General features: G+C 32.6%; 1 protein-coding gene across 12 annotated transcripts in view; it reads right to left on the bottom strand.

Moving 5' to 3' along the window:
• The window catches only part of LOC142322429 (glutamate receptor ionotropic, kainate 2-like), a 722,458-nt gene that overhangs the window by 368,090 nt on the left and 332,200 nt on the right, over positions 1-22,168 (bottom strand). For all 12 annotated transcript variants that reach the window (XM_075361507.1, XM_075361506.1, XM_075361508.1 and 9 more), the window contains exon 5: positions 4,071-4,322. In XM_075361507.1, coding sequence (XP_075217622.1) covers positions 4,071-4,322 — 252 coding nt within the window. The remainder of the gene's footprint in view (positions 1-4,070; positions 4,323-22,168) is intronic.

Below are 22,168 nucleotides of genomic sequence, written 5' to 3'. Positions count from 1 at the left end.
ATGGTGGACCAATCTGAGAAAATGGTTTGGCATAACAGCCACTGAATCGTTCTGAGATGCCGACTCAAAGGTCAAAAAAGCGATGATGATTTCCAACCTCCTGAAAGGAGAACCACTTGAAGAAGAAGAATGCTAATTATTTAAGCTACTTTATTTGGACCAAAAAATTACAAATAAATCATATTTTTCTTTCTTTGAAACAGTATTTTTAAAAAATTTTAAGAGCTACTTCCTACAGAGAAGTATTATACAAAGATAAACATGAAAACAGTTTACTGTTTTATTTGATAGAACTGTTGATGTTTTATTATTATTTTTGTTTTTAGAAATAAATGATTTTTAGTTAAAACATTTAAATTACTAAATATCGGCCTAGTTGATACAACTTTGTCACACAATGACAGGCCATCCTTTTATCTTCAAAACTGATTAAATGGTTTTAAAGGAGATCCAGAAGATAGTATCATATTTCATTTCAGGCAGAAATATATATAAATATGAGTAATAAATAGATTTATAAGCGTAAAATATCCAAGTTTTTTTTTCAACAAAAGCACAAATAAACTTTTATAGGACTCAAAATTACTGAAGTGAAACTATTGTTAAGGATCGTATAATGAAAATCAGTAAGAAAGAAACAATAGTGAAAACAAAACCCGAAATCAGGTAAGAAAACTGAAATAAAATTCCTCAGAAATATGATAACAGGATAGAAGCTATTCCGATCCCAGGGAGCTGGAAGCAACATAACGTTAACTGCAGCGTCAAGATTTCTTGACTTATCTCGCCTGCGTTTCTTCTCTTCGGTGAGGGGTACAGGACTAATGTATCAGTGCGGCTCCCGGAAAGTAGTAATCATTATTAGTGGTGCCATCTATTGCATCATGACGAACTAAAATGTTATCCAATTAATTGTGTACGTTACATATGCTTTTTTCTTTCATTTTCTGTTTAGCCTCCGGTATCATCCTCATTCATCGTTCAGAGGATGAATGAGGGCGATACGTATGAATGTAAACGACTGTAGTCTTGCAGAGTCTCAGAACGACCGTTCCTAAAATACGTGGTTAACTGAAACCCAGCCTCCAAAGAACACCGGTATCCACGAACCAGTATTCGGATCCGTATAAAAGTAACTGCCTTTAATAAAATTTGAACGCTGGAACTCTCCACTTCGAAATCAGCTGATTTGCGTTGACGAGTTTACTACTAGACCAACCCGATGGTCATGTTATATAACGTGAAAAAAATATAACGTTGGAAAAATGTTATGTTCGTATAATTCCTATAACCCGAGTTACGGAGCCACAGTAAAATCTGATCAATTTTTCCTCAGACGTGGAACCGGTGCTGCACTGCTGAGGAATAATGAATTTCATGTGTGTCGCGATGAAATTCAATTTTTATGATTGTTAAGCGCTTTACTTTCATACTAGTTTAAAAATTTTATTTAAAATTTTATCGGGTTTTATTTTAATAAAACAGTTTCCAGCGGCAGGTACAACTATGAACTACAAAAAATAGAACGAAATGATATTTGTTAGTGCAGAAACAAAATAAATATTCAATCAGTACGAATGAAAATTAGTTTTATTTCACAACAAAGTTATTGTAAAAGATAATAATACTGGAATTATCCTAAAATAAAAACAACAAGATGAGAACAATAAGTAATTAAAAAAGTACTTGCGCTTTTCAGAGCTCTTTTATTAAAGAAAAATACGAAATTATTTTACTCTAGGAACCAGATTAAGATTAATTAATGCTGATGATAATTAAATATTACACTAACGTACACAACCAAATAATCCTAAACAAAAAATATAAACAGAAGCAATTAGTAATAAAAATTTGAATTTTTTTTGGTAAAATTGTTGAATGACATGAAATAAATACTTATTTTATTTTCTTCCTGATTTTCGTTCATAATCTTGTTATTAAGAAATAACTTTGATGAGCTTTTATACCTACTTCTTTGCTAGCCATTGTTTCCTTTAGATTCTGATATCAACCTCTGCATGTTTTTTGTTCTTTCGCTCCGAATGTGTGGCGAAGTCTCTTGCAAGGGTCTCTTGTTAGCGAACGAGTTGTACCCGGTTTTTTATTGTCCATGTGAAGTAAACTCTTCGTTAACGTTCTCTTCAGTTAAGTTATTGTAATTTTTTTATTACCCGGAATCGTTTTACAAATAACCGGTGCATTAGCTATCGGCACTCCAAAAAATAATTCGAACGCTACTTTCCTGTACCATTTCACACTATTACTCAAAAATAATGGAATGAAGATATCTGGTTACTAATATCTTCTCATCTTTTTTGCCTTATTGTAATCTATTATATAACTTGGTTTTTGACATGCTTTGCTTTTTTATTTATCTTCCCGGTTTCGACTAAACGGTTGTCATGAGAATATACAATAGATAACATTGTAATCGCTCTTTTATCTTTTATTTTATTACCTTAATTTTACTTTTTTCTTGGCCGATGATTTCACTCCTTTTTAACTTTGCCTGTATTTTTATTTTGTAACCCTTTCCCGGTTACTTTATAAATTTTCACAGTACGCGGTTTTCTTTTGATATAATTTTTTTTGCAAAAAGTAAACCAGACCCGCCACGGACTGGAATTCAGTAAAAGAGCCCAGAAGGGAAACAGCACAAAGGACAGCCACAAAAGAAGATCTACAATCCTCCTTTCTTCCAACCAACCTCAAAACTTACAATTTAATTCATTCAGCACATGCGAGTCCCTCCGGAGAACAGGTCGCATTGCTTCCTCCAAAACAACTAGGGCCCCGATTGGCGTATTCCTGCTAGTCCGTAAGGTGGTAGTACCGAAGGGACTTCAGCGGACGGACTTAAGAGGAGAGAACAAGGGAGAACAAGGTTCAAAAGCCTAATCTCCCACGGTTAGACCCAGTAATTTTCACGCTGGTCCATACGCATGGGAACGCAAATCACCAAATACGTCCATAAATAAAAATTAAAAGTTGTAACCTAAATAACCCATGAAACCCGTCCGATAATAGAAATATGCAGCAGCAAGGGACATTGTCCAGGCTCTGCGATCTATAGGGAGAAATAATGAAACTCCAGTCATTCTTACGTTCCGTTCGTTCCGTATACCAGAATAAAATTTGTCTGCATATAGTGTTAATCCCTCTCCATATTTTATACAGTTTATTAATATCAATTTTATTGATTCGGTATGATTTTTTTTCATTAATAGTTCCATTATGATGGTAAGTAATATATTTACGCTGGAAAATATAATTATATCACAAGTGTATCCATTTTTTGCACAAAGTTTGTACAACTGTATGTGCCGTACTTGTGGGTTTTATCGGGTAATTAGTATGAAACAACCAGTAATAAAAATAAAACATACATAATCGCCTGAGCCAAAAATAAACAGTCAGGCATATTCTTAGAAAATGTATAGTTTATGACCCTATAGCTAGCAAACATATAAGTAAGCAAGAACGAACGAATAAAATGATCCAAACATGGGCTTGAAGAACCGCAAATTACTAATTAATAACCATAGTGCTGCTCATGACCCTGAAGACCGGAACGTGTATATTAAAAAGTGAAAATGAAAAATAACTTATCGGTTGTTATTTAATAACATGATGTTAAAAATTAAAATATTGTAAAATATATGCGCTAAACTGGGAAAAATTTCGGCCATTTCTCCACCCCATTATGACGGAAGAGTAATTCCAGATCCCAGGGACCGCAATAGCATTCAAGTAGGTTAGAAATATTTAACCAGCAGCTAATGTGTTAAAGACAATAATAAATTGCATTCCTACAAAGATTTTCTCTAGATAAGAGAAAATGTGCTACTTTTTCTACGCTATATTTAATTAATTAAAGCTTATTAGTAACTAGAAAAGATTACGAGATAGGCCAAGAAAGCGATGAAAAAAATGATGTAAGATATAAGGAAAAGATAAAACGATATCCATTAAGGTCTTCAACGAAGAATTTTAGAATATCGATGTCACTGATCGACCGCACAACCGGTGAAATTAGTTAAAATTTAATAATAAATAATGGCGTAACTTACCATAATCTTCTTCGTATATTATAGCAACCTTGGTCCAATTAAGAAATGCTATGACATCGTAGAACGCATTGTTAAGAAGCGGTTGAGCAGGATGCAAGTTAATTGAAAACTCGCGGTACTCAGAATCGAGATCTAATCTAGCTTCTAAATGCGGTATATCTAATGCGTCACAAATCGAATGGATATGGGCACCCAATAAAGGATCACTCGGCCCAAATACTGCTTGAACTCCTTCTTGAACTTGTTGACAAGCTGTGAACAAAGGATAATAAAACATTATTATTATTATTATTTTTAAATAAAAAGAAGAAAGATAAATTAGTAATATATTTCAATTAGTAAACTAAATACATTATGTAAAACCAAACAGCGAAATAAAGACAAATATAAAAAAAGCGAAATAATGTAAGTAAAATTATAAAATCTTATTAAAAAAATTAAATGAAGTTAAGAACAGAGATTAGAAGTAAAATTAATTACAAATCTCGTTACAGTTATTAGTAAAAATTATTTATTCCTTTTCTTTCCGGTAAACTATATAAAAAGTATTGCTATAAAAATTAATTTCCAATGACTTATCTACACTTTTAGCTATTACGGTTCCAAGAATTCGGAAATTTAGATTTTAAAATTTAAAATTAACTTTTTTTATCCGTGAAAATGGGGCGCCTAGTTTCCTAAAAAATTGCTGTCATATCTTGTGTATTGTAAGTATTAAATAATTTATTTTTCGAAAAAAAATACATTTTGATACGGAGGTTATATATTTGAAGAGGAAGGAGATTAAAATTTTACTAAAAAAAATCATACCAAAATTATACCACTGAAAATAATACAAAAAAAATTTAGGTAAAAATTACATTATCGATTTTTTGTTGACATTTATAACGTCAATAAATTACTTTTATCAAAGCATTTTTTTAAGTGAGGCGTTATCGTTGGGGGAATAATTTTAAATACTTATTATAGGGTTGGCAGATAATAAATACCAATAAAGTAGGAATTCCACAATGTTTTCAAACTTATGTTACTTTCTCGTTGAAATATTTAACATTTTTTTGTCTAAATCAGAAGTCATCAGGTTAAAAACAGTTTTCTATTTTTAATTAAAAGAGAAGGTGAGAATCAATCTTTTAAATTTATTTTTTGTTTCAATACGGTGAAATTAAAATTATTAATCGCATGAAATGTTTTAACAACAATTTACAATAATTGAAATCCAGTAAAGTGTTAAGTTTGCGCTAACTTTTAAATTGAAATAAATAGATAATCGTTGTATATATCATTTAAACATTTTTTAGCGAGAAATTATTGTTTTTATTTAAATAATACGATCTATTTCTGATTTTGTTAGTTACTTTCAAACAACTACGTTCTTAACAAAATATACGGATTTCAGTGATTTATTTTTATTTTATAAAAAATGTACCCTTAATAGCCCTGTTGTAAGTTCTATTTACATAACTAATTTTTTAAATTGGTTAACATATTTAAAATCTTTCAAACGAAAGCATTGTTTACAAAGACGATTTAAAAATGTTTTCTTTTTGTTACCTGCTAATTCTATCTCATACCCTGGATTAGCCTAACCCGGGACTTAATGTAATGTTTACATTAGGATGATAATATATATACTCTAATGTCACTTTGTATATAAGTATTTCGTGTAAAACAAAAAAAAAAAACCATTGAAAAACTTAGGATGTATTCCCAAATTAAAGAGGGCCTAAGCTCAAACTTCGTAGCAGTCTCTTTATATCGATTCTCTCATTGTCTCATCTTTTTCAAAACAAGGGGGGGTTTCTCCCATTTAGGATTTTATCATACGGCCTTTTTTTCATACCCACAGCATTTTAATGTGTTAATATAAATTTTAAACGAAAATAAAATTTAACTCTTTTAAATTATTTACATCTAAATAACGATTTAAAAAAAAATGTATTGAAAAATAAAAAATATAAATTTAAATTCTTGAGCTTTTCTTTTATTATTTTTGAATAATTGGTTTTTATCAAATTAACGGTTAGTGAGAGCTTTGTTGTTTTTAATTTGGTGCATCTCTAAAAAGTCAAAATTTAAAGAAAAAAAAGAAAAAAAATTATATTCCAGATTTTAACGTTTCTGTGTTTGTTTTAATCTGTGTTCTTTTAAATTTTAAATAATATATTATTTTAATGAGTACTAAGTAAAACGGAACTCATAGTTGTCAAATCTAACTGCGCTCAAGTTTGTAACCACGAGTGTCATTGCAAAGTAGTTTTGTTTTGCAGTTTCATAAGCATAAAATACATAATTTACCGTGAATTATTATTTTTATAAATTTTCGTAGTTTTTGTTTAAACAACACAAATTTAATATTAATTACAAATAACCGTTCCATTGTATTAGAACTTTTCGAAGAAAGGTACGGTATTATTATCGGTCGTAAGGTGGGAGTGTCTGATTAAAATCAATTTTTTTTTACTTATTGTGTAATGAGCGATATGAAAATACCGTTCCTTAAATTGTGGTATCCTTATAAATTGGTTTGCTTGGCATTTCTCCTGCTACCACCCCATTCGGTCGCCTTAAAGCGAATGTCTGTGCCACAAACGGCAACTGAGCCTCGAACAGTTTAGCGACCAGTGTCCTAACATAGCTCCTAGAGCTTACCTAACAGCGTGAGCAGACTAAGCGCGGTGCCATACACCACCGGCTTACGTGTCCCAACCGTTCACTTGTCATATATTTACTAAAATGGATAGGCGCACCCCATCAATTTCTAAAAATATATATAACATCCATAATAAAATTTATCTCGTCTATTGGCTGGTGGTCAGCCATACTCAGAGTTAGCTTCCCACGGCAATGCGGTAAGAGTCTTTTCTTTAAGCAAACTACGGATGTCGATTGAACAAAGCAACCGCATTTAGAAACTCCCACACGGTCAATGCCAATGCGGTTCTCGCCAAATTGACTCGCCGCTTGTGGTGGCCAATGTTCTCGACCTTTAAGTTCCAGGGTGGCCTGGTCTCTGGCCCGCCCAAGAGCAGGGCAATCAAACATCACGTGTTCGTTTGACTGGACCTTCCCCCAGATGCACAGCTCATCAGCCGCCAGGCGGAACCGAAACAGATATTGGTTTAAATTAACATGGTTGGTGAGCACCCGGGCACCCGTTGTCCTTAAAAAGGAACTCGAGGCATAGCATCCTCCCAAATCCTGTATAAACTTATACAAGGATCTTCCCTTAGTCGTGCTGTCCCACTCCAGCTGCCATGCTTCCATCGCGAGGCTCTGCAGCCTCTTCCGCAGGCGGGAGATGGGCAACTGAACAAAATTCAGATCCAGTGCATTGTGATCACCGTTCCGCTCCGGTACTGGCCCGGTTCGAAACCGCATCCCAAATACCTCGGCCTCCGGCCTCTTAGCAATCTCCACATGGCTGCTCGAACTTTCACCACTAAAAAGATTAAGAGAGCCTTTCCCAATACGGTGGTAGCCTCGTAGGAAGTTGTTCTAAAAATACCAGTGCATACAATTAAAGCTCTGCGGTGGGCACTCCTTAAATCTTAAATATCCAACCTACGCTTCCAAACGGGCGCCGCGTAAGAGGTCATGCTTTCGAAGACACCTCGGTACACCTTGAACATTTGATGGCCCGATAAACCATAGTCTTTCCGAGCAATCCTCCTATGTTTGTGCATCACTGAGACGGCGTCCGCCGCTATTTGCCTAATGTGGTTGCTAAACAGCAATTTTTCCTTAAACGTGTATATTTAACTATATATTTATAATTGGCAAAAACAGCAATAATTGACAGAGTATCTCAGCCCCAACATCTGAACCTGCTTCGCCAAATTTGTTTTAATTAAAAGTTTATGACTCCTGTGATGTTGCCCTTACGCCCAACATTTTTGAGAGATATCGCAAAAACACAAATTCACTATACATTTATTATGGGGAAATCAATATAAAAGCTTGGTAGTGTCCCCCAGTTCAAACTATTGGACCGAATTCGGCAATTTTTTTTAATGAAATCTTGACTTCTAGATATGTCATCGATGGTTGCCTGCTCCTTTCTGCCTCAACGGATGATATCGCAGAGTTAGTTTTTTATTTATATTTATTTACTTATATATATATCCCTATATGTGTGAAATACTGTATCTCGAAAAACGCCAAAATTACCAGATCAGTTTCAATGGAATTTAGATATGCTGTAGTAATGTATCTGATGTGTATATGAACATTTGATATAGATTGGTTGAGTCATTGTTGAGTTACGCTCAATTTAAGGTGGCAAAAATTTGAGTGCAAGTTAGTAAATACGTAACTTCATATTACATATTTTCAAATATTGAAAATTTGGTCTTCTTGCGTTAAACTGTGCAAGATTTTTAAAATTATTTTTATTCTCCTTACGTTGTTATTTTTAAAAGCCATATTAATTACTTTGACGTGATTAGCGTCTGCCGATCCCACATTATTTTTATAGAATCTAATTTGCAGTGATACACTGTAACTCTCAAAATTTCAATTAGAGCTTGCTTTGCTTTTTAATCTACAATATGCTTTTGTTATCTCGATATTTGTTCTCGTATGAGGTAGGCCGTAACTAATTTGTCTACAGTAAATAATCTTAAAAATCCATATTGTACTCTGAAAGCCCATTCCTTATCATCCTCATTTCCTATTATTTTGTTGGTATCAACTCTTTTTATTTTAATGTAAAATTCATCGTAATTGAATTTTCTGATTTTTTTGATTGATTTACATTTCTCTTTTTAGTTTATTTTATTTTTCTTATATAAAATTCATTTCTCAGTGTTTTTTTTTCACTACTATTTCCACGGTAAAGTTTTAAATTAAAATTCCCAGTACAACTATACAAAAAACACACAGACATCTTATTACATAAAATAAAAGATAAATGATTGTGCAATTAAAAATATTATTTGTCATAGATACTGCAAACCAAAAAATAAAAATGAGAAAAATTACTTGTTTATGGTTCGTAAATAACAACCACTCAAATAACCATCTGCGAGGAATCATTCGACTAGCAATTTTTGGTTTCCACTGCTGATGTACTTTCGGGTAATCGAAAAAAGTCTTTAGAAAGACTCCCGTCATAACTGGGTCAAATCATGTTGTACTATGTATATAAACCTACTTATATACGTATTTAGGTCGTTAACAGCTCATCTAATCGATTTATTTGCTGATTCTGTATTGTATTTAAAAATAATTAAAGTTTATATTAGAGTACTTCAACTTTGTCTTACTGTAAACGAATAACTCGTAATATAAAAAATAAAACTTTCCTAGACTATGTTTTCTCATGAATACACCAGCCGATGCATTTGCTCATTTAAAGTTGAAGGAAAGCATTTAGCCCGTCATTAATATGTCAAAGTGTCGTCTCTTATCATTTTTATACCAATTTTCACGATAACCCCGGTTTTTTATAAAAAATAACTACATTGTTTATACTCCAACTTTCTCTTTTAGTATATATTGACATCTTGTAATATAAAAAGTTTCACAGATAAAAAAAACGTATCAGTGTCAAACACCAATCGACTCGTAATAAGATGAAAAAAATTTCAAAAGGAAAATTACTCTCATTACATCAGCTATCTTTGTTTAAACTATTGTCATTGTCAGACTTTTTTTTACAAATTACGGAAAAAAGTAATTTTAATTATGCGTTATTTGAAACAAAATAAAATAATAATAAAAAATAAAACCACAAATTCTTATTTTAAAATTCATAAAACTTGAATTATGGGAGTTTTCTGTCCTTTTTGTAATTTTTACACTACTAAAATATCATCAGGAATATAATTTTCTATATCATTACATCTTTTCTTCTCAAAATATATAAAACTGCTCATTATGGCTAGATTGAATAGAAAGAATGAGGCTATAGGAAACTCTTTCAATAGAAAAGAGAAGATATATATATATAGATCTCCATTTAATTAAAAAAATATTCCTTTTTATTTATTATTTTTCTTTAGAAAATTAGATAAAATAGTAAACGTAAAAATAAAAATAAATTTTTTTTTTTTTTTAATTGATATCGTCACATAAGCTTGAAGCTTGTGCGTGGGGTATGAAAATGTAGCGTATGAAAAATGCCGTACCCATCCGGGATTCGAACCCAGGACCTTCGGATGAAAGACCGAGACGCTATCACTCGGGCCACGGAGGCCGGCTTATATTAAATATCAGCTGTAAAAGTGCGTTTTTTTATAACCCGTTTATTTTTTTGTGAAACGAAAGCTGGTACGCCTAGTTTGCTTTCTGGATTTTGTGAGGAAATTATAATATTTGTAAAGTTCTAATTGTATGTACATTTTTATTCTCTAATTAGCGGATTAGCCGAACTAACCTATAGGCTAGTAAATTTTAAATATGAATCAGCTTCCAGCTGGTTCGGGCGACGAAGGAACGACATCTCCTGGACTTTGCGTAACAACTAGAAAACGCGCACTGTCGGTTTGTTTAGACAGGGATCCAAAGAGATCATTTCGGAGAAAGTTAATTAGAGACAATATTATCTACAGTCTTGCTGATGCCTCAGAAAATGACTCTGAAAATTATATCACCGACTCGCAGCCGTATCGCCTTCCGTAACAAACAATACGGTGCTTCGGAAATAACAAGCACCACAATACCCCAAAAGTACTCTTACTGAATTGCCATTATCGAATAGTTTCAATAATCTTTCAGTGGAGGATATCATCGTTGATGTAACTTAAAAGAAAACTTTCAAATCTCCGCCGATAGTGCTCTGTGGTATCATGGATGTCATGCTGTTATACGTCCTTCTTGAAACAGCTGTAGACAAGAACGATTTCTACTTAAATGTTATAGGTTTGATATAGAGCACGCGTACTTTCTAAGAACATTGAGGTATATGAAAATAATTAGTTTGGTTCGCCAACATAATCTCAATGGACACACGTTAACATGGAAAGACGAATAGACTTTACGACTAGTGCTCAGAAAACTGGATCACTCGGTTTAGTGGTTACCTATAGAGACGAGATTGAAGATCACCGGTACAGAATCCGTAGTGTAATTAACGTCAGACATATGATGACAAAAGAACCGACATCAATGTATTTTACTAACCTTGATCCTCAGGATAACAACAAGAAGATATTTAAATTGAAATATGTTGCTAACTAATATGTAACTTTTGAACCTGCAAGAAAATCTCCAGGTCTAGTACAATTTATGTGCTGACAGCACTATGCTCGTAGAAAATATAACTGTATGCGACCATATCGCTTTCAAGTGAGTCGAAGGGCACAGTGTTGCGGACAGTCCAAGGAAGGACAGACGTGAATGAACGCACTCTGTCAGTTAAATCATCCCGCTATGTACAAGTGTTGCAGAGTGTACACAGAAATTCTAGAAAGGAAACAGAGACAACGGATTCAGCAATACTCAGAACTACTACTACTCTGCTTGAATCTGGAGGCAAAGAGACGGCGTTCTTTAACTCGGGCAAAAGAAATTTTCCCGCACTGGGAAGGACAGATAACCTTACTGATTCTAATTACCTCCAGCGAACCTGCTCTGCGTTGAGGAGTGTGGTTGCGGAAATGCCGAGGGAAAAATAGAAAAAACTAACCGCTAACTTGGAGTTTCTCGTTCAGAAAATGGGGAACCATATTGGGTTACTGACAGCTACTCCAAACTTTTCCAAACTTTGCTGATTGACAGGTTTTTCAAGATTACCACATGGAACATGAACGATCATGCTGGGCGAAGGGAGGGATTAGAGGCTCTGATCTTTAAATGTGATCCTGATCTCAGAAACCCATTTCATTGATCACAACTACTTTCGGCTTAGAGGTTATTTTGTGTATATGACGAACCACCTAGATGGCAGGGCACATAAGTACCAGGGTATACAAGTTCACTAAGATATCACCAACTTCCGGAATTCAGTAGAGAAAATATTCAAGGAACCAAAATTGAACTTCTGGATTGATTGGAACTTATCAAGTTTTCAGTGATCTACTTCCCCCTTCGGCATTTTATTATAAAGTTATTATTCACTAAGTTCTTTGAGATTCTGGGCTCCTGTTTTGTATCGGGGAGTGACTGGAACACGAAGCATGTACATTGGGGTTCGAGACTTTGAAGTATTCGTCGGATAATATTAAAGAGCTGGTTTGTCGAACTGTATCTCAATTTAATCACTGGATTGTAACCTGTGGAATGGCCATCAGATCCAAGAAAGGGACCGGACTTACTTGATTTTTATGTGACCCGAATGGAATCTACATCTCTTATACGGATCGGTGCGGTACCTTGGCCTACACTTGGGGTATCACCTGATTGAAAGGGGCACGTGAAAAGAGGAAACAACTTAACCATCAAGTGTAGGAACTAAACTGGTTGCTGGGCAGAAACTCTGGAAGTCTTGGTGATTGCAGACGTGAAACCGATAGACTTGGTTGCGTCTGAGAAGCAGCAGCGGTATGTTGCTAAGAAGTCCGGTGAGTTGACTTCGGATAAAGTTCGAGAAATGGAACATGGCAATGCCTTGTGTCAGGCCAGATGGTGGGCGTTATACGGATAATTTCTCTCCAAATGTTTTTGGTTTGCGGGACGCCTCATGCGTGAATCCTAATAAATATGTGACGCAGTTTCTTTCCGGCCATGGTGCTGGAATATGTCAAAAGCCGAGCTTTCGATGATGACCTCCGGTAAAGCCTATAAGGGCTTGGAACGGAGATGGTAGCGTGTCTTCCCTACGGGATTAGGATGGTAAATTCAAAGTTACCGTTAACAAATAAACTGTTGATTTACAGAGCTATCCTTAAACTTATCTGGATGTACGGAATCCAGACATGGGATACGAAAAGAAACAGCAATATGTAGATAATTCAAAGATTCCAAAACAAATTGGTGAGGAATATAAGAAGGATGTTTTTTAGGTGTAGAGAAATTCATGACTATCTAGGATTACCTTCTGTTTACCAAAAGATCCAAAAAATTATTTCGTGGTACAAACATAGCTTAGATAAATATGTAAATTATCTGGCAGTAAAACTATTGTACACTATTGTTCTGGCAGTAACTATTGTAAAACTATTGTCGCTTGACAGCAAGCGACTAAAGTTCATGCTATGGCCTGGAAAGTAGAGCCAGAGGAGTGATCTCCAGAAGGAACCTAGGAGTGGGGATCCAGGATAACTTTGTCAATGTGTACTGAACATTATTTTGGCAGTCTACGAATAACAGCTGTTTCTACCACTTACACAAGTGCTTTTCATATATATGAGGGGGTTGAACCTCTGTAAGCTTTAATGAGGGGCTTCGTCGGAGACCTCTTTTCACGTGATTATAATGAATCAAATCTACTTATGGTCTCTTATGAGATATCGATTGTAAATGCTAATGCTAATAGATGTACAAAAAAAAATTATAATTCTCGGAGAAGATAAATTTTATGCTTCATGTAAACTCGGAGAAATATTTAGCAAAATAGATAATATTTCAGTTTTACCTACATTTGTTCTTTTTTAGTTTTGGTTTCAAATTCCTAAAACCCATAGAACATTTAAATGAAATAACTTTAATGAAACACGTAATTAAAGAATGATAATTTAAAAAAAAAAAAAAATTTTCTATGGGAAGAAAAACACAGTATAAACAGTTTAACTAACATAAGTTATTGTGTTTGAGTTAATATTTTCATCTCTTTTGTCTGGATAATAAAATCAAAATGTTCGTTACAGCGTTCATTATGACGTAGAATAAGTCACCCTAAGAGTTATAGAGATATCGACATAAAACTTGTGCACGAGTAAATGACGCGGTAAACCATCAGTTGATAAATTACTCTCTACGGGCTAAAATATAGCATCGATTCTCATAATATTGGTACTGATATGTTTGACAGTTTAAGGATTATTAAACTGATAAAATATTCACGTCAGATGTGTCATTTCAAAATACTGATACTGAGCACTAACAAACGAGTTCAGTTAAAATGTTTTTCTCTATGTTTTATGAGTGGATATTTTGTTAATCGTGAAAAGATCTCATTTCTTACATAAAAGAAACGCATGCGCCTATAAGTACATACTAAGTTATCCGGTAAGAAACCCTGATCAATGTTAATGGAATTAATGAAATAAAAGTATCATTTTATGTAATACAATTTTCCATAAACATGAATAATTTTCAAATAAATTTAATTTTTCTTAACTACGTAAACTTCTGTGACATGCAGGTCGCATTTTTTATGTGACGCACTTCATGTATTCTGATTTATATTTCCTTGCTATTAACATGACATCTGCTAATTTTCTTCGGCAGGGATGTGGTGGAAGCAAGTTTCCGTTGTCAAGCAATCGCTGCGCAGGCAAAATACTTGATCTTTTTAAATTCCTAACGCGATATAATGCTAATGTTACACACAGTTTCCGGTAATTCTCTCAGCGACTACGCGTTAGATACATCTCTCTTTAACGTTTTATTATATCTTTAAGTTTAAACTTTATCTTTAAAATTTTCTCCTGCTATTGTAAAACGTAGTGTTTACCTCAATAAACAATTAAGTATTAAATATCACATCGATTCTCAAAAACTTAATTTCTGTCATTGTCTCATCAAAACCTTAAATATATATAGATATGTAGAGAAGTACTTCCTTTAAATTCACCAGAGAATGATTTCCGGTATCCCAGGAAGAAGTAGCAATTCTGACTTCGCTAATACAGAAGATAATTTTCTCTCTGGTTAAACCTTCCACAATTAATAACGATCAAGAATCGATAATTCGGTTTTGTATAATAATTTCTACTTTATTGAACATCCCAACCCCGGAGGGGAAGACGCCCGCCTAGTGACGTTCCGGTCACCACCCTCTCTCCGTTCTTAACCCTATTGGGCTTTAACGGGAGTCGTCTATCGCCCTCTGACTTTTTACATGTCATAGTAATAAGCCTAGCCTCGTTGGGATGCCACCGATGTAAATGACTCGGTAAACATTTGCATCGGTGATTTATTAACTCAGCTTCTGCCTTCACTGTAGGCCTCGTGCAGACATCTTCAATGCTCTTTATCCTATCCTTCTGAACTAATTAACCGAGTTCGCGGAAGCACGAACCCTTTTTATTGCAACTTTGTTGTATAGCTTAATTTGTTAACCCCAGTATAAAATTAGCGAGGTCTACTGTTAGCAGAACTACTAAATGGTTTGTACAGCCAATAAAAGGGACATGAAATGAAAACAATATTGTTATGTAAACTTAGAATGCTGCTGCAATAGTAAATTAGTCTCGGAAAAGAAGAGTACGGAAAGAACTTCACTTTTCACGTTTCTTATTATACTTCTCCGAAACATGTTGTTTTTGACTACAGCCAATTTATTTTTGCTTAACCACATTCAAGGTAACTTGTCATCAGTATAGTAACGACTCAAATAAACATACAAAGGGTGTTTTTAAAGTAAGATCCGATGGTTTTCAAGTATGCCGAAAGATCTAGAGCTTATCTAAAAGTATTAATTGTTAATATTATTTAATTAATTATAAATATTTATCTTTCTTATTAGAGAAGACGTTGAATTTTAAGCCCTCTACAAATGCCAAGCATTGTTCAAAGCAGAAAGGGATACATCTCTCCCACTCTTATTTTATTGATAGGATTCATATGAGAAATGAACTTTAAGATAAAAGAGGGACTCCTTAAAGTAAATTTATCTCAGAGCAATGTTTACTATCCCTGTAATGAACAAAGTGATTGTATCACTTATAAGGCTGTTCTTTATCTTCACTTCTGGAGTTTGAAAAGCAGAATGCCGATAAGCTGCAGTATAATGGCAAGTAAAGGCTAGAAAAATGCAGATGAATTCAACCGTAAAGATATTTTTCGACTCGGCGAATGGAAAAGCATTGGAAAACCAATTCACTCCTCATTTTCTGAAGAAAGCTTGATGTGGGATAGTTTTTATTCTTGGCAGTGGTAATATTTTTTTTCGTGAGTGATTTATGGCGGACTTATATCAAATTGCCCACAATCACAAGGATCGTAATGCTCAACATACATGCAAATTTTGAGCGTATTTTAAAGTTATTAAATTTTTCAATTAGGAGATGATTTACTGTTTTTTTTTTTTGTTTTTTTTATGGCAGTTTTGTAAAATTTTGTACAACACAGAAATGTATAAAAAGAAACCGATGTTTATCCCCAAAACATTAACTTAAAAATGATGTAGATTCAATATTTCCCGTCGTTAAATGAATACAAATATCTTACTTTTTCTTTCAACAATACATTGTTTTAAACTTTGAACTCGTTAAATAATTTTCATTATTAAAAAATCCAGTGATAATATAAAACTACATTTTTATTATACTTTATTTTTTTATATACGCAGAATTAAATATTTTATTTTAATGTTAAATGTTCACGTTGAAATAAATATGTATGAGGGATACGACAGAATTGCCAGTCCTTTTCCATTTTAGTTATAGTTATGGTACGGTGTAAATACTCCCATGAATTAAGCTTACTCTTAATATAATCTGTAAACTTTACCCATCAGGGCTTACGAGAGTAAATGTGTTGTAAAGGAGGGAAAATGGTCTCATTTGTACGCTATTACAAATGTAATACGAATATATAATAATAATGAACTATGAAAAAGGAGATTGTGTGTTAAAATAAATTACAACAACAGTTGAGTAACACGTAGGATATACAAGAAATACCGTTTAACAAGATTAGTTAAAAAATTACTTGTAATAAAACATTAATCCCCGTGAAATTTATCATGTATGTTTTTATAAAGATATTTAAAGAAATATTTTCGTAAGGGAATAATATTTATATAAATAAGATGTTATTTTTTTTAAATGTTTACAAATCACTCAAGATGTCTGTTTTAAGTTGTAAAAAAAGTATACTTTCAGTTACCATTAAAACAGAAAGTAAAACAAAAAAAGAAAAAAATATATAAAAAGCAATAAGCTCAATCTAAAGCTACGTTAACTCACATGGCGGTTTAGATAATATCATAGGTTTTATCGGGTGTAAAAATATATGCACATAAATACTTGCTAATCTAACTGTAACGGTCTGTCACACACAACGAATTATTAAATATAAATTATACCCCAATCTATCAAACTACCGTTTCCCCGGAATAAATAATTAACTATTTTCCTATTGGTTCTATCCAAACTCGCTATCTACTTCAATTCAAACTGTTCATAACCTTCCCACTCTAATCTATTTTCTGCAAATATCTCTGCCAAAGAAAACCCCATAAACAAAAACAAAATTTTCTTCCCTAACACGATGTAACAGATAAGAATATTACGTCTGCCTTGCCTGCATCAATAACATAATTCTAATTATTAAAATCATAAAAGCCTATACAAGAATCCAAAGTCGAATAAGTAAAGAAATTCTTATGAATACGTTATACGTTCTCTAATATTTAAAATGAATTATAATTACGAGTGATATTTATAAAACTCATCAGCACAAGTAAACATTTTCAAAATCGTATTTAGAAACTATTACCATGACAACTGTAATAATTGACAATTTTGCAAAGTAGAATTTTCTGGTAAGCCTAGCCAACGTGCTTACAGAGTATTTACAGAATATATTTGTTAGTATGTGTTTATAAAGGTCTCTCTTTTAAATTACATTAATTTTTAACCATTCGTGTTTTTATTTTACAATATTATTTGTAAATTACGTTTACAAACAAATAAGAGGAAAACAAGGATAATGAATTTTACTGAAAGGAAGATAATAAGGAATTAATATTACGATGGGAAAATAAAATATACCATAAATTATAGAATTTTTCTATCTAATTAGTAAAATTTCAAGAGCTGAAATAAATAACACAGGCTGATAAAGAAACTAAAATAACTGAAGCAAAAAGGATGACGGCTATTATTCAACATAGATCTAAGAATAATATATGTCGCTAGGAGATGATAAAAACGGAGATTTGATCAAATCCATTAACTGTTTTAGTGAAAAGATGAAATAATATTGTTTAGATATTAAAAAAGTATTTATTTGGTAAACCACGCATTATTAAATGTAGAGTAGGTAATACAACAATAGTCATTGAAACACAAATTATTTATTCGAAACTAATTGAAAAAAAAAACTATGAAAAAACTTATAACTTAATTACTAGGTTAAGTTAAGTAATTAAGTTACCGGGTCCGCCCACATTCAAGAGTAGAGAGGTCGGGACTCTCCGATGATGGCGTAAAGAACCCTTAAGGTATGAGTGGGTCGCGAAGTGAAGGATGTGCGAAACGTACATCTGGGTCTGTTAGATTAGGGACAGGATGGGTAGCTTCTTAGAGGAAGGGCATAGCGGCTATCCGGAAGAGGATTGTCGGTGTGTCCTAATGAAGCTGGGGAGACTCCGGTGGAAAGCCCCAGAAGCAACTCCGTGACTCGCTTCCTTTAGGGTAAAGCGGACAGAAAGTCAAATTTTTGAGGCCCTCCTTTCTTAAGGGGTGAATGTCAGAGATGATTTTAAAATACAACACTAATTAGTATTCATATTTAGAAAACGGTCGATGTGTATCGACAATATGTATAGATTTTACAATGCGCATAATTTTTCCATTATCAGAAAATTACGTCGATTGAGGGTAGAATAAAAACAGGTATGTCGATAACAGAAGCGCGAAAAGAATTCAATTATTCAGTATAATCAATAAATTGATGTTATAAGGTAATATTTATTCAGTCAATCAAACCTAAATGCAATTTAAAGGGTGCAGTTGCTCTCAAGAGGATCGAATTTCCTGATCAAATAAAAACAAAAAACTATTCAATCGATCCGGTCCAAAATTATTTTAACTTATAAAGTGGAAACGGTGAAGGAATAACGAAATCTAAAATAGTACTACCACTCGGGTATCAAATTAATATAAATAATTTGTCTGTAAAATCGTTATTTATGTCTTCGAATCACATTGTCTATTTACAAAACCCAACGTGAATCATATTGATGCTCATTAAGTTGAGAGAATTTAAAAAAGAAAATATAAAAAAAACCATATATGTATTCTAATTTAAGATACAATTTTTCTACATATTTTAAAATGTGTTTTAATACGCTCTAAGATAGATGAATAAGCTTTGTACGCTACATATGCTATTATTTTAAAAGAAGTCGTTACGACTTAGATTAATGTTTGTGCGTAAGCTTCAGGCTAGTTATTACTTAAAAGGTTTTACAGGATATAACGAGCTAAAAGGAGAAAAAAAAGAAATAAAATGTAAAACTCTTTAAATGTTTTAAAGTATCAGACACCATTACTTAAATGAAACGATGGTTGTGTAAAAGAAAGCATCAACTTTTTCTTACGGAACATTATTATATACTTAATGGAATAAGGTCTATAACGAATATTATTTTTATTTAATTTTTATCTCCAATATTTTGTAAAGAATTATTATTTCAAATTATAATTTAAAACAAATATTTTATGAACTCATTTTCTAATAATATTTCGACAATTTGTTTTTTAATTGTTTTCAATTCATAATTTAATAATTAAATTTTGTAGTAGATCTTTTCTTAAATGCAGTACAAAATTAGCGAGGTTTTTTTATTAACTACTGGTAATAAGGTGGGTAGCTTTTTAACTTAAATTTAATTTAGTTTCTATTTTATAACTGTATGACGAAACGGTATAATTATATACAATTATTGATCGATGATATTGATTGATAATTATATTATCTATAAGGATAATTATACGCAACAATTTTGAAAGAATATATATTTTAAACGTTTTATTGACATCTGAAGCCAAGGAAACCATTAAAATAAAATTTTTCATAAGAAATTTTATTCTGTTTTTTTTTTATTAAAAAAAATTATTTTTATAATATATAATACACGATTTTTTAATAAAATTGTAAAATATTTTTCATCATTACTGACGAGAAAATTTACATATGAAATGAAAAAAAAACACTACTATTTTTATCCAAGACGATATTATTATTTAAATGTATAATTTAAACATTTTCTTCATCAAATTTGTAATGTTATTGATACAATAATTATACTAAACATTAATATTATAATTACTTGAGGAAGAAAATTAATTTTTTTTTGAGGCAAAAAGTATGTGATCCTAATATAACATTTCACACTGAATTCAAATATGTAAATAAATTTTACCTATCACAATGTCTTTTTTTTTGTGTTACGTAAATAAACTTTGAAAGAAATTTAAGAATTTACCCGTACGCAGGGCACTAATCGTTTTGTCCAAAACGGAGCGGTAGTTTTTGTTTTCTTTTTGTATTTGGTATCTGGAACATTCCTCTTTAGCGTCCAATAATAATCTGCGAGGATTTTTGTACTATACTGTCGCTGATAGACCTGTTAACCAACACTAAGATGTGCCGGTAGAATCGGTCCTCGTACTGAGGGCGCCGAAGTTGTCCAGATAGAAATCCAGGTGTGAATCGAAGAAATTAATTTTTATTGTCATATTACATCCATATGTTTGTATAACTATAATAATTTATCATAATGCCACGGTAGTCGGGGGATTTATAACTTGCTAAAACGATTAGCACCACACTTTTAAATGATCTCCCTGCTGACTCTTTTACTTGGCTTAACAATTTTTTGAATTGTCCATTTATAATCAAAGATATTTTTAGAGAACCCACAAAAATTCCTTCCTTGATTATAATTAACGTCAGTAACACGAAGAAATATTTTTTCAAATAATGAAATCCAGAACCGTTTCTATCCACTGCCTGAAGAGGGATTTTGAAAATCCGTAATTTTATACGGATTAAAGGTAAAGAATCATTTCCGAGTCAACTAGTTCTAGTAGGTGATGTACAAAATATCTTTCTATCGAGGCATAAGCGCTTCACTACTTGGTCATTCTTTCCTGATATAATGATTTGTCTTGTTCCTATTGCCCTATTCGTATGAAAAGGAATAAAATTTAGTATTACCGAGCTGCAAACCTATTAATAACGCAATAACTTTAAAATTGCAAAATATAATTCAACGTTATTTGTACTGATTTTTTTCTAATAGGATTTTCCTATTGTCATATTTTCTCTAATGTTAGTTGAATAAGTCTACGGCACACAAGAAAATCTGTTGCCGTTATGCAAAACAATAGTTTTTAAATTAATTTTCAAACTTCAATGTACAGTTTCCATTGTGTAGAGTTATATTCAAGATGAAATGCATCGGTGACATCACAAATATTGTTGCAGTACACTATTATATTTTCTTCAAAATATGAGTCTTGAAACTTTTCCTAAGGATTACGAAAGAAACACACTTTAGTGTCAGTATCGAGAAGATACTAGTACATCAGTAGTGTCAGTAAAGTAAGCTAGTGTTAGTATGGAGAGGCTCAACCCATCCGATTGGTTTAGTGGTGAACGCGTCTTCCCAAATCAGCTGATTTGTAAGTCGAGAGTTCCAGCGTTCAAGTCCTAGTAAAGCCAGTTATTTTTACACGGATTTGAATAGTAGATCGTGGATAAAGTGTTCTTTGGTGGTTGGGTTTCAATTACCCAAACATCTCAGGTATGGTCGAACTGAGACTGTACAAGACTGCACTTCATTTACACTGACACATATCATCCTCATTCATCCTCTGAAGTATTATCTGAACGGTAATTACAGGAGGCTAAAAAGGAAAAAGAAAGAAAGTATAGAAAGGCTCGACTTGTTTCTTCGACAAGTTCCACGACGTAGCTCCAAAGCGGGTCGTTTAATTCACCACGATTTATCAGATGCGGTTCACGAGAGATATTTTTCCAGTTCATTTTCGAGTTGATCTTTTATTTTATTCAGTATTATTCTTGAGAGTATTTTATATGGGCAATCTAATAGTGAAATTCCTCAGTAGTTTTCAGGGTTGGTTTTGTCCCTTTTCTTGTGTACTGGGTTAAACCTCAAACATTAATCGAGTGTTTTTATTTTTAGATAAACTGTAAATATTAATAAAAAAAAAGTGTGGAAAATGTAAATTAATGATTAAAGCTTTAATGCCTGTTTCTATCCGGTATGGGAGAGAAAATAGCGCTCCTTGGAA

The sequence above is a fragment of the Lycorma delicatula genome, chromosome 3, assembly GCF_047948215.1.
Source record: "Lycorma delicatula isolate Av1 chromosome 3, ASM4794821v1, whole genome shotgun sequence".
Taxonomy (NCBI): Eukaryota; Metazoa; Arthropoda; class Insecta; order Hemiptera; family Fulgoridae; genus Lycorma; species Lycorma delicatula.
The sequence above is the reverse complement of the archived record's forward strand: the minus strand, read 5'-3'. Positions and strand labels throughout refer to the sequence as shown.